Source organism: Scomber scombrus, chromosome 5 (assembly GCF_963691925.1).
Source record: "Scomber scombrus chromosome 5, fScoSco1.1, whole genome shotgun sequence".
Taxonomy (NCBI): Eukaryota; Metazoa; Chordata; class Actinopteri; order Scombriformes; family Scombridae; genus Scomber; species Scomber scombrus.
The window spans coordinates 31,489,733-31,503,484 of record NC_084974.1 but is presented as its reverse complement, the minus strand read 5'-3'; the positions used below and the strand labels follow the sequence as shown (position 1 = coordinate 31,503,484).

Sequence of the window (13,752 nt, the reverse complement as noted above, 5' to 3'; positions counted from 1 at the left end):
AGTAAAAATGAATCTAGAGGGAGCTGGTTCACACCCGCGCCCCGATAAATATTGCCATCTGAGTCGACTAACATGAGCTACAATGTGCTTAAAGTAGTTACGATTCTTACAGCGTGCACACTGACAAACGTACTGTGGGTGAAAACACGCAAGATCTCTACATCATAACGTCGTGACGCGGAATCACAAAAACATACATATTGAATTTTCCTCGGAGGAGAAAAACAGATTTTGGGGTTCGACTGTGCGGACAGGAACAACTCGCTCTAGATTATTTTTACCCTCTTGTTCACATCTTCACACTTTTTTTTTTAAACTTCACAAGTGTTTTTTTTTTTTAACAGTCCAGACGAGGGCAGCAGCTCTCCGTTACGTCACCAGGTTCTTGTTGTCGTCGTTGTTGCTTATTACTCGTCGTTACGTTCCCGATACGAGCCGGCCGAGGCTGTTTGGCTGCGGTGGTTACAGAGAGAGGGACGCTTGGTCACTTTGGTCAGTGAGTCAGCAGCAAACAGTTCACACATCCCGACAGCGTCTAAGGGAGTCGTGGCACACTTCAGGACTTCAGTCCATGACACAGTATCAGTAGTTACACTAAAGTAGCTTGGTCCCCCATCAGAGATTAACTTCGTGCACCTTTTTTTTTTTCCTTTTTTATTCGTCTGCGTGCACCACCTGTGTGCAAGTACCCAAGCTTAACATACACACACGCAAGCATCCATTCACACGTTTTTTTTCTCTCCATACTAAAGCCCAGTGGAGGCACTTCATATGAAACTGTAGAACCTGACTGACTCAGGCTGTAACGAGGCAGTTCAAACATTAACAGGACAGGTTTAGTGTGTGTGACGTTTAGTGTTTTTCGAGAGTCGAGAAACCTCCAAAACAAGCCTGGAAGTTATCGTCGGTCTTCAAAGCCACAGTGTTTCAGACTCCTGTAAATCACTCTGCCACTCACTTATCAGTTTATATTAGACTAGAGAATAAAACCCCAAATATGGCTGCACTACAGACAAACACGCCATTATTACCAGCAGTTAAATTTAGCCCTGTTGGCCGATCCCATAGAGTTGAACTTATTTCCACTGATACAGCCCATAACACATCATTACTTATTCACACACACACACACACACACCAATCATACTAGTGTGTGTTAAGATTAAATTCAATAGCAGCTTCGAGGGGCAGGCACGTCAAAAATGAGAGCCAGGAAAGAAATAATAATAATAATAATAATAATAATAATAATAATAATAATAAACTGCCATCAAGTATGAAGACCAAAAAAAATCCAGAAAAGCATCTTGGCTGTCTTTTTGTGAAGATTCATCATCATCATCATCATCATCATCATCATCATCATCATCATCATCATCGCCGTTCTTTCTCCCTTTTTTGACCTGTACTGTGTTCGGAGGAAAAAACAAAACCCTGCTCTGCCTCGTTTTAAGAGACGTCAGATTAAAGCGATGGATGCAAACCTCCTATACTTCTTCTTCTTCTTCTTCTTAATTTCGACGCTGAGTGAAGATGATTCACTTCACACACACACACCCACACACACTCGTATATTTTGTGTCATTAACTCGTCATCTATGGCACCTAAAAAAATGTGAAAACACCTATGGCTTCAGGATGCAGTGGTCCAAAAAAAAAAAAAAGAAATAAATTAAACTAAGAACTATAATCAGAATATTTATTAATAATAACAACTAAAAACAGTCCAAATACTTTAAAAAATAACTGCTACAGCCCTGATCTACATACTAACTCCGCTAAATACTATTCATATTTTACTCATAAAATCATCTTAAATCCTCGATAGATAGGCAACATTTGAGACGGAGGGATGGGGAGAAGCGGTATCACCTTAATATTTCCATTTAAGGCAATAATCTATCAATCTTGACAGTACAGTTTTAACAGGTTTCCAATGAGCTCCGGGGGAAGGGAGGGAACTTTTTCCTCCTCTTTCTCTCACAATGAAGCCATACTTTAAGTTTGGATCCTGGCAAAGAAAAGACGAAGAAGTTATGGTAAGTATTTAAGTAGAGGAAATAACTACTCTTGACATTTAAGGCTTATTCCAGAAGGCTTGAAGGACAGCAGAGCAATATACGCTCAGACAACATCAACCCGAGAAAACAACTAAAAAAAAAAGAAAAAAGAAGAGGAGGAAGAGGAGATGGGTTCAGAGCTTCGTGCTAGACGCCTCCAGCAAAAACATAACCTGCATTAAATGTTTTTTTTTTCCTTTATAGGTAGCAGAAATACAACAACCAGGGTAAGGCCTGTAGATTAGTAGATGCCCACCACAAGCCACACGGATTATGTCGACACCACATCGGTTCACTTGCGTTACAGTAGTAAAAAAAGTGGTGAGGAGAATGCATTAAGAGGGGGAGTAAAGGGGGGGGGGGTTACCTGCATGCTTGCAAGTGATCAATTTGCTTTCCACACACACCCACATACACATACACCCACACCCACACACGTATACATACACACATTATTTTTTTAAAACAACAATGGGATGCCGTTCTGTTTCACATTAGCTACAGATGAATAAAGGGGGAGGGGCTAATGAGTCTCTGCTCCTTTTTGCCAAATGTTAAAGATAAACATTTTTTAAAAGTCTACAGTTTTTTTAAAGGTAGAACTACAAGAAATAAAAAAAAATAATAATAATAATGATGAAAGAAAAACTTCAAAAGCAATTCTTGAGCTATTACACACTTCAGACTTCAGAGGGCACTTTTTAGATTTTTCTAAAACTTAAAAAAAAAGAAAAAAGAGGGAACAACAAAAAAAGAAAAAGAAAGAAAGAAGAGGAAACTTGAATCTCAGAAAAAATGGAGAATGTTAACTGTGTTTTGCTTAGTGCTGGCTTTGTCTTTGTATTTACAGTAACTCAAAAACAAACAAAAAAACTGCTCGACAGGTGACAGGTAGCCAATGCCAAAAAAAAAAAAAAAAACCACCCCAAAAAAAAAACTACCTGGACCAATCGCAGTTCAGAAGCCGTGTTCCTGATAGATGAGACCCTGGGACCCAAAACAAACACCGTATCAACAAACAGTCTTGTTAATTGCATATACACACGTAACCTTCTCATTTTTAAATGGATCACAAAACCTGTTTAAGAGGATAAATAATTGCAAATATATATAAACATCACACAACAAGGACATCCTTAATCTTGCCTTTTGGGGGCAGTTGTAAGGCCACAAATGCTAAAAATTAAAAAACCCCAAATAAAAACAAAGAAATAAACAGTTGTTCCATGTCAACCTGGGAAATAGCACTGTGACAATCTTATGGCAAGAGAGTATTCTCAGCTATTTAAGAAACATCGTATATACACGAACAAAGAGCAGCACGTCCATGCCAGTGATGAGAGGGAAAAAAAAGAAAAGAAAAGAGGAGGAACTCGACTCAACAGTGGAACAACAACCTTCATCTGCAACAAAAAAAAAAAGGTACGACATGGCTTAAGACCTGAGGAATACTTTGAAAAAACATCACAACCTGGCGGGTCGAACAAATCAAGCTCTCTCTCAAGCAGTAGAACGTAATTGATCACTTGCAAGATCTTTAAAGAATGAAACCGTAGAAGCTGAAAGGAAGTAGTTGTTGAAGGAAAAAAAACAAACAACCAAAACAACCCAAAAACACACCGAGCGGAGGAGACGAGCTCACGCTTTTATCGGTAACCCGGGTGATGAGAGTGGACACCTCCGCTATTACTGGGCTCCTGAACCTGGCCCATGGCGGACCTGTGCATCTTCTCCATCACATCCATGTTCTGCTCCTGAAAGCCGGGCATCTGGAAGTCCGCTCCCAGGAAATCCACATTGGGCAACAGCTTGGACTGGCCAGTGTGACCCTCTTTCCCCGGTCTGTACTTTGCCCCTGGGATGCGGTCTGCGGAGGCAGCAGCCTGCCCTCCCTGGAAGGCCACTGGGATGTCCTGAGGGCCGGATCCATTGTTACCTGCTGTGGTTGGGATGCTGCCCCACGGTGGCTGCATGTAGTGGCCGTTAATGTAAGGCATAGAACCTACGGGGCAGTTAACGGGGGACGACGGTCGTGGCTTTTCTGCTGGGTGTTTCAGAGGGAAGGACTGTGCGGTGTTGGGTAGCTTGTGGGGGTAGTTGAGGTTTCTAGAGGGGAAAGTGCACTCGGTTGGAGGCTCCATCCTTGGGTTCTTGCAGGGATGGGCCCCCTCGGGCGGCTGCTGCATGTGAGCCAGTTGATGTTGGGCCCAGGAGCGCTGCTGCTGCTGCAGCTGCTGTATTTGTTGTAAATGTTGCTGCTGCTGCTGCAACTGATGCTGCTGCTGTTTCTGCTGATGTAAATGGTGCTGAAGCTGCTGCTGCTGCAGTTGTACCTTCTCTTGGTCTGTGTGAAAGGCAGGCATACTGTTAGTAGCAGCTATGTTGGACTGTGAATGAAGAGCAGCGTTGGGAGTCTGAGCTGAAGCTTTGTCCGGTGGTCCCACGATGAGGCAGCTGGGCACGGAGCCCAGACCCAGGTGGTGAGATGATACTCTTGAACTGGCGTTGATCAGCAGGTTGCGGCTGATGGGGCTAGGGTTTGCGATCTGGCCCTCACAGACTGAGGTGGTGCCCATGCCGGCCCGCGCCTGGCACAACTGGTTGATTTGGTGCACGATGCTGCTCAGGTCGCTGGGCCGGTTCTGATGCAGGCTGGCTGCCATGGACAGTGGGATGGTGGAGGTAGATACAGTTACATTTGGTGGGGCGTCTGCGTCAGGCAGCTTCCGGGGCCCGTACGCTCCGGGCGGAGGCTGCTGGAGGCTGTTAGGCATGGTCGGAGGTCCTGCACCCACGGCCTGGGGAGGGGGCTGCGAGCCGACCAGCCCCTGAGCGTGCTGCAGGCTCGGAAGCTGAGCTCCATCAGACATGTGGCGCAGATCCTGAGTCACACCCGGCTGTGTGAGTAAAGCTTGCGGAGGAGCCGTCTGATGCTTTAATGTCTGCAGGTGAGAAAGATGCTGCTGCGGTCCGACCGACGGGCAGGACTGGCTCTGCTGCTGCTGCTGTAGCGCCTGCGTGTGCGGCAGACTCTGCTGCCGCTGAACGGCCTGCGGGTGAGCCAATCTCTGCTGCTGTGAAGTCTGAACCTGGGACAAGCTCTGCTGCCGCTGGAGAGCTTGTGAATGAGCCATGGTTCTTTGCTGTAGCGCCTGCGGGTTAGGCAACGTTTGAGGCTGCTGTAAAGTCATTGAATGAGTCATGTTTTGCTGCTGTTGCTGCAGCGCCTGCGGGTGAACCATGCCTTGCTTCTGAGCGGCCTGGGCCACGGGCTGCGACGGGCCCTGGAGGTGAGGAGCAGGCTGAGGAAGGTTTAAAGTGCTTTGAGTGGCGTACGGTCCACTGTGAGGATTCATGACGGCTTTGTGAAGCTGTCGGACGCGGCTGCCGTCGGACTCTTTGATGACGCCTTTAGCGGGCGCGCGGAGGACAGCCAGCAGGCCGCCGCTGGCGCTGACCTGAGACGGGTAGGGACTGTGGCGCTGGCTGGACGACGATGTGTCGAGCCCGTTCACTGTGCGGCGAATGTGCTTCCTTTGAGGTACTTTGACACTGTTGGGGAAGATCTGGATGGTCAGAGGGTTGTTGGCGACTTTCTTAGCAAAGGCATCCAACTCTGCTGGGGTCGGATAGCTGACAGATCTCATCTTCTGAGTAGTTTCCCCTGAAATGTGCAGAAATTCAGAAGCAGACGCGTCACAACACTACATACGGAAATTCACAAAATGCCTCTTTAGTGTTTTACATCATAGTGAACATAAACTAAGCTCCTACTTTAAAGATCAGGATCATTTACTGTTCAAATACAACTGAATCTCTCTTGCAGAAGTTTATTTGTTCATTACAATTTATTCTGAAACACTTATTTACCCTGAATTAAGAAACATTAGATCATTGCTCTTGAACTTTGTCATATTTAGTTAAACTGAGAACTTAAAACACAAGTTCAATGATAAAGTTAAGAATTTACTTTCAGAAGGACTTGAATTTGGTAGAATTGAATCCCTCTCTCCTTCTCTCTTTCTTTCCTTCCTTCCTTATTTCCTCCATCCTTCCTTCCTCCATTCCTCTTTTCCTTTCTCCCTACCTTCTTTCCTTCCTTCCTCTTTTCGTACCTTCTTTCCTCTGGCCTTCTTTCCTTCCTTCCTTCCTCCCTCCCTACCTTCTTTCGTCTTTCCTTCCTTCCTCCCTTCCTTCTTTCTTCTGGCCTTCTTTCCTCCCTCCTACCTTCCATCCTTCTTTCCTCCGTCCTTCCTTCCTCCCTCTTTTCCTTTCTCCCTCCCTCCCTCTTTCCTCGCTCCCACCTTCCTTCCTTCCTTCCTTCTTTCCTCCTTTCATTCCTCAGTCCTACCTCTTTTCCTTTCTCCCTCCCTCCTTCCTTCTTTCCTCACTCCCTCCTACCTTCTTTCTTTCCTTTCCTCATTTCCTTCCTTCCTTCCTTCCTTTCTCCCTCTCTCCCTCCTTCCTTCTTTCCTTTCTCCCTACCTCCTTCCTTCTTTCCTTGCTCCCTCCTACCTTCCTTCTTTCCTTTCCTCGTTTCCTACCTTCCTTCCTTACTTTCCTCCCTCCTTCCTCTCTTCCTTCCTTCCTTGACTTGAGGACAACAGGAGGGTTAACTAAGCTTTTACTTGTTTCTCCTCCTTTTCAGGCATATATATTTCACTGTGTGTTCGTTATGTTGGAAATAAAAAGACGACACGTACATTTCTGAAGTCCAGTGTTCATCTGCGAGCGGGAGAGAAGTCGGATGGTAGGGTCACCTGATGCTGGCAGACAGGCCAGCATGTCACTATTCCACTACTGCAGCATGGGAAACCTTCTCCTCACCATACTGACGGGAGAAGAACACACAGAGTCAGACACTTAAACGCTGGCTGTGAAATGACTTTGCTATCTCTCATTTTCACATCCAGCACAATGTGACCTTTCTGCAAATGGCAGCTTGTAATAAACTGACATCATGGCTCTGTGAAAGCTCGGCTGCATAAACACTGCAGCTCGCAAAAAGCTGAGATGGAGATAGGACATTAAAAAAAAAAAAAGCCGTCTTCTTTCTTCCTCTTGAATAAAACAGCACATAGATGCAGGATGATGGCTGCCGAACAAGGTTTAGTGGGTCAATATTGTTAAAAATAAATAAATTAAAGCATTGGTCCTGACTCCAAATGATTTTTTATTGTACATTAAAATGAAAAGCTGGAGATGTGCTGTAAAAAACCACAATGACAAGACAGTTTCTACAAAATGATAAATGTTAAAAAACTGGTCAGATTTATACAGCAGCTTTCATTCAGGTTAATGAAGCTCAAAGTGCTTCACAGCTCATAATAAGACAGAATGGCATTAAAAAAAGGAATAAAATTGATAAGAATATGATAACATGTTCAGAAAATTTGAATAAATTAAGAAAGAAATTAATTAATAAATAAAAAAAGAATAAATAAACAATAATAATAAACACAAAAAATATGACAGTACGAGTGACTACATAAAAAATAAAATAAAACAATGAGAGATAGATGATAAAAATGTTGAGAAAATTTTAATCATTTAAAAATTAATAATAATAAAATAAGTTTTTTAAGTAACTATGCTGCATTTCTTTAAGCCAAAGAAAAATATAATAAGCATATAATAAATTATGATTTCTTTTTTTAAACAAACGATAAAGGAAAAAAACATAACTAAATAAATAAATAAACAATAATAATAAATAAATAAAAAGTCACTACGCCTCATTTCTTTTTAAGCAAAAATGCCGATGCATGCAAAAAAAAAAGATAAATGTTTAGAACATTTAAAATAAAATAAATAAATAACTACATTTAAAAAAGAAAAAACAACAAATAAATAAACAATAATAATGATAATAATGAAATAATAATAAATAAATAAAAAAGTAACTGTGCTTTTCCTTTGAAGCCAAATAATAAGAGCAGGTTCGCTCTCTTTCTTCCACACTCTCATTCCCAAAGTAAACATTAAAAAACTGCTTTAAATTGTTCTAATCCTCCTTTTAAATCCTCTAATGTGCTTTATTACACAGAAAAGAGACGAGGGAACCAAACCCACAGCTAATAGTTTAAAGCGTTTATCAGAATCTCCTCAATCGCATCAAAAAGAGAAAAAAAGCAAAGCAGCAAAACATCATGGACTTTCTGCCACTTTAACCATCATGATACCGTTAATACAATGTTTATAATGAGTTTAAATCAGGGGCTCAAACTCATTTTAGTTCAGGGGCCACATACACAACCCAATATGATCTGCATGGGGCCGAACCAGTAAAACCATACCAGTAAAACCACTGCAAACCAGCACTGCTCCTAGTAAAACCAGCATTGCTCCCAGTACAACCAGCACTACTCCTAGTAAAAACCAGCACTGCTCCCAGTACAACTAGCACTACTCCCAGTAAAAACAGCACTGCTCCCAGTACAACCAGCACTGCTCCTAGTAACACCAGCGCTACTCCCAGTAAAACCAACACTGCTCCCAGTAAAACCAGCACTGCTCCCAGTAAAACCAACACTACTCCCAGTAAAACCAGCACTGCTCCTAGTAGAACCAGCACTGCTCCCAGTAAAACCAGCACTGCTCCCAGTAAAACCAGCACTGCTCCCAGTAAAACCAGCACTGCTCCCAGTACAACCAGCACTGCTCCCAGTACAACCAGCACTACTCCCAGTACAACCAGCGCTGCTCCCAGTAAAACCAGCACTACTCCCAGTAAAACCAGCACTGCTCCCAGTACAACCAGCACTACTCCTAGTAAAACCAGCACTGCTCCCAGTACAACCAGCACTACTCCTAGTAAAACCAGCACTGCTCCCAGTACAACCAGCACTACTCCTAGTAAAACCAGCACTGCTCCCAGTACAACCAGCACTACTCCCAGTAAAACAGCACTGCTCCCAGTGCAACAAGCAGAACTCCTAGTAACACCCGCGCTACTCCCAGTAAAACCAACACTACTCCCAGTACAACCAGCACTGCTCCCAGTAACCAGCACTGCTCCCAGTACAACCAGCACTACTCCCAGTACAACCAGCACTGCTCCCAGTAAAACCAGCACTACTCCTAGTAAAACCAGCACTGCTCCCAGTAAAACAAACACTGCTCCCAGTAAAACAAACACTGCTCCCAGTAAAACAAACACTGCTCCCAGTACGATCAGCACTGCTCCTAGTAAAACCAACACTGCTCCCAGTAAAACCAAAACTGCTCCCAGTACGATCAGCGCTACTCCCAGTACAACCAGCACTGCTCCCACTGCAACCAGCACTGCTCCCAGTAAAACCAGCACTGCTCCCAGTAAAACCAGCACTACTCCCAGTACAACCAGCACTGCTCCTAGTAGAACCAGCACTGCTCCCAGTAAAACCAACACCGCTCCCAGTAAAACCAGCACTGCTCCCAGTACAACCAGCACTACTCCCAGTACGACCAGCACTACTCCCAGTAAAACCAGCGCTACTCCCAGTACAACCAGCACTGCTCCCAATGCAACCAGCACTGCTCACACTGCAACCAGCACTGCTCCCAGTACGATCAGTGCTACTTCCAGTAACCAGCGCTACACCCGGTAAAACCAACACTGCTCCCAGTACAACCAACATTACTCCCAGTAACGAGCAGTACTACCAGTACAACCAGCACTGCTCCCAGTAAAACCAACACTGCTCCCAGTACAATCAGCACTGCTCCCAGTACAACCAGTGCTACTACCAGTACAACCAACACTACTCCCAGTAAAACCAGCACTGCTCCTAGTAGAACCAGCACTGCTCCCAGTAAAACCAGCACTGCTCCCAGTAAAACCAGCACTGCTCCCAGTAAAACCAGCACTGCTCCCAGTACAACCAGCACTGCTCCCAGTACAACCAGCACTACTCCCAGTACAACCAGCGCTGCTCCCAGTAAAACCAGCACTACTCCCAGTAAAACCAGCACTGCTCCCAGTACAACCAGCACTACTCCTAGTAAAACCAGCACTGCTCCCAGTACAACCAGCACTACTCCTAGTAAAACCAGCACTGCTCCCAGTACAACCAGCACTACTCCTAGTAAAACCAGCACTGCTCCCAGTACAACCAGCACTACTCCCAGTAAAACAGCACTGCTCCCAGTGCAACAAGCAGAACTCCTAGTAACACCCGCGCTACTCCCAGTAAAACCAACACTACTCCCAGTACAACCAGCACTGCTCCCAGTAACCAGCACTGCTCCCAGTACAACCAGCACTACTCCCAGTACAACCAGCACTGCTCCCAGTAAAACCAGCACTACTCCTAGTAAAACCAGCACTGCTCCCAGTAAAACAAACACTGCTCCCAGTAAAACAAACACTGCTCCCAGTAAAACAAACACTGCTCCCAGTACGATCAGCACTGCTCCTAGTAAAACCAACACTGCTCCCAGTAAAACCAAAACTGCTCCCAGTACGATCAGCGCTACTCCCAGTACAACCAGCACTGCTCCCACTGCAACCAGCACTGCTCCCAGTAAAACCAGCACTGCTCCCAGTAAAACCAGCACTACTCCCAGTACAACCAGCACTGCTCCTAGTAGAACCAGCACTGCTCCCAGTAAAACCAACACCGCTCCCAGTAAAACCAGCACTGCTCCCAGTACAACCAGCACTACTCCCAGTACGACCAGCACTACTCCCAGTAAAACCAGCGCTACTCCCAGTACAACCAGCACTGCTCCCAATGCAACCAGCACTGCTCACACTGCAACCAGCACTGCTCCCAGTACGATCAGTGCTACTTCCAGTAACCAGCGCTACACCCGGTAAAACCAACACTGCTCCCAGTACAACCAACATTACTCCCAGTAACGAGCAGTACTACCAGTACAACCAGCACTGCTCCCAGTAAAACCAACACTGCTCCCAGTACAATCAGCACTGCTCCCAGTACAACCAGTGCTACTACCAGTACAACCAGCACTGCTCCCAGTAAAACCAAAAACAGCCCTCCTTCTAACAAGGTTTTAACTTATTACAATAGCTGCAATTGTCTGTGTGTGTGTGTGTGTGTGTGTCTGTATCTCTGTGTGTGTGTGTGTGTGTGTGTGTGTGTGTGTGTGTGTGTGTGTGTGTGTGTGTGTGTGTGTGTGTGTGTGTGTGTTGTGTGTGTGTGATGTTCTTTGCTGGATCTACCATAGGGGCAATGTGGGTAAATGCCCAGGGGCCCTTTAGAACCCGATGATGTCATAATGGAGCTTTTCCACTATAGAGTTCTAGAACTACTCGTCTCCATCAGAGATAGAACCTGGTACCTGGTGCTTTTTTTAGTATCTGCTCTGCCGAGGTTCCAAGCGAGCCGAGCCGATACTAAAATGTGACGTCATCAGACTGCCGGCCACTGATTGGTCAGAGAGTCACTGGAAGAGTCATGAGCATGACGAAGTGAGAAGTAAAGATGGAAGAAAGGAAAATAAGACAGGAAAGACAGAGGGAAGGAAGGAAGGAAAGATGGAAGGAAGGAAAAGAAGACAGGAAGGATAGAGGGAAGGAAGGAAGGAAAGATGGATAAAAGGAAGGAAGGAAGGAAAGATGGAAGAAAGGAAGGAAGGACGGAAGGAAGGAAAAGAAGACAGGAAGGAAAAATGGAAGGAAGGAAGGAAAAGAAGACAGGAAGGAAGGACGGAAGAAAGGAAAAGAAGACAGGAAGGAAAGATGGAAGGAAGGAAGGAAGGAAGGAAAGATGGAAGAAAAGAAAGAAGGAAAAGAAGACAGGAAGGACGGAAGAAAGGAATAGAAGTAAGGAAGGAAAAGAAGACAGGAAGGACAGAGGGAAGGAAGGAAGGAAAGATGGAAGAAAGGAAGGAAGGAAAAGAAGACAGTAAGGAAGGAAGGACGGAAGGAAGGCAGGCAGGAAGGGCGGAAGAAAGGAAAAGAAGACAGGAAGGAAAGATGGAAGGAAGGAAAAGAAGACAGGAAGGAAGGAAGGAAACTGGGCCGACGTCCCACACCAGAATCAAACCCGCCATTTTTAAATACCAACAACAGCGTTACAGCGATTTGTTTCTCTTCTCTTGCTTTGTGTGAGACAGAAAGCCTCATACAGCAGCAAGTACACCATCGCCTCCATTGTTTATGTGTTTGTGTCGCTATGACGACCCCGCTCACGTTGAGGAGGAACTATAGTAATGGAAAAGGTTCCTGGTACCGAACCGAGTCGAGTCGTGCTAGAACTGTATAGTGGAAAATTTGAATAATTGCCCAATAATGCAATTTTTAAAAAACCTCATAACTCAATAAACAAATGTAATAATGTTTATTACGATATTCGGAAATTATTACATTATTAGGTTCTGCAAAAAATAAGGTTAACGCAATAATGTAATAATTTATTACATCATCGCCACAGAGATTGTTACATTATTGGGAAATGCACTTTATTACATCATCGGGTTTTATTACATTTTTTATTGAGTTATGAGGGTTTTTATTACATTATCGGGATTTTATTACATTGTCGTGTTCAGCTGTACAGGCCTTAATGACGGGAGAAAAACAAATGTGTTTGCTTATTTAAAGGGTTCATTTTTTGTCGGGCTCCACAAGGCTTTGACTCATCGTCTTTAATAATTATAGTCGCTGTCAGCAACCTAGCGTGTCCAAAAACTAAATATGGAGTCACATGGTTTCCACCTGACAGCAGCGTTATCCAATCAGAATTAACCTACATTAAAATTAATCTAAATATGAAAAAAACTCAATTGCAACTTTGGTTAAAACTGCAATGAGGACAAAACACAAAGGACAGCCATCTTTTCCATCCATCTACAGTATGAAAGTCATAAAAACAGGCAAACATGATCCTCAGTGACCCGACACACATCATCCTCCAGAATATGAACTCCTATTATCAGGTTAACGTTTTAGAGCCGGCAGCATCCGCCCTCTTATCCTCTCATCTCTTCTATCATCTTTTATCTTTTGACTCATTTCATCTAGTACTTATTACCCTCTGCTCTTAGATTAGTCATTGTTTTTTCCATTTCATTGTTTTTACACTCTGTTCCCATCTTGTGTTGTACGTACATCACAGGATCTTGTGCAACATGATGATTCTGTGCAATATGCTCTACTGCAACATCTTACCCTACTTTGTGTTGTCATGTATGTTTTGTTTCTTTCTGTGCTTATTATGTATTTGTTGTATATGTGCACCAGGCACTTTTAGCCCAAGACAACATTTCCTTCAGGACAATAAAAATCTAAAACCAAATGTTGTGTGTTGATTTTTATTTTAATGCTAATCCTCCTGACACTCCACTGGAGGTATTAATTCAGGCTTGGCTATAGTTGGTGTATGCATGTCATGATATGGACGGAAGATGGACAATAAAGCTCCTGCCATCAGTGTATGAATGAGATGTAATGTAAAAGCGCTTTGAGTGATCATAACAACTAGAAAAGCGCCATATAAGTACAGTCCATTTACCATTGTTTATATTCTTTATTGGAGGAAAGTGGACAATAAAAGTCAATTTAACCTACATTAAAATAAATCTAGATATGAAACCAAATATTGCATGTTGATTTATTTTATTTATTTCTTCTCCTCCATCCTGCTGACACTCCACTGGAGGTACTAATGTTTGTTTGTATTATCTCTTCATGAGATGATGTGCATTGTTTATATTCTGTATTGGAGGAAAGGTGGACAGTAAAAGT

General features: G+C 43.9%; 1 protein-coding gene across 1 annotated transcript in view; it reads right to left on the bottom strand.

The window, feature by feature from the left end:
* Window positions 1–2,547: 2,547 nt before the first annotated feature.
* LOC133979982 (protein FAM222B-like) overlaps window positions 2,548–13,752 on the bottom strand; it is an 11,568-nt gene continuing 363 nt past the window's right edge. The window contains exons 2-3 of the mRNA XM_062418538.1: window positions 6,764–6,891; window positions 2,548–5,724 (exon numbers count right to left, since the gene is read on the bottom strand). Coding sequence (XP_062274522.1) covers window positions 3,707–5,724; window positions 6,764–6,845 — 2,100 coding nt within the window. The 5' untranslated portion in view covers window positions 6,846–6,891 and the 3' untranslated portion in view covers window positions 2,548–3,706. The remainder of the gene's footprint in view (window positions 5,725–6,763; window positions 6,892–13,752) is intronic.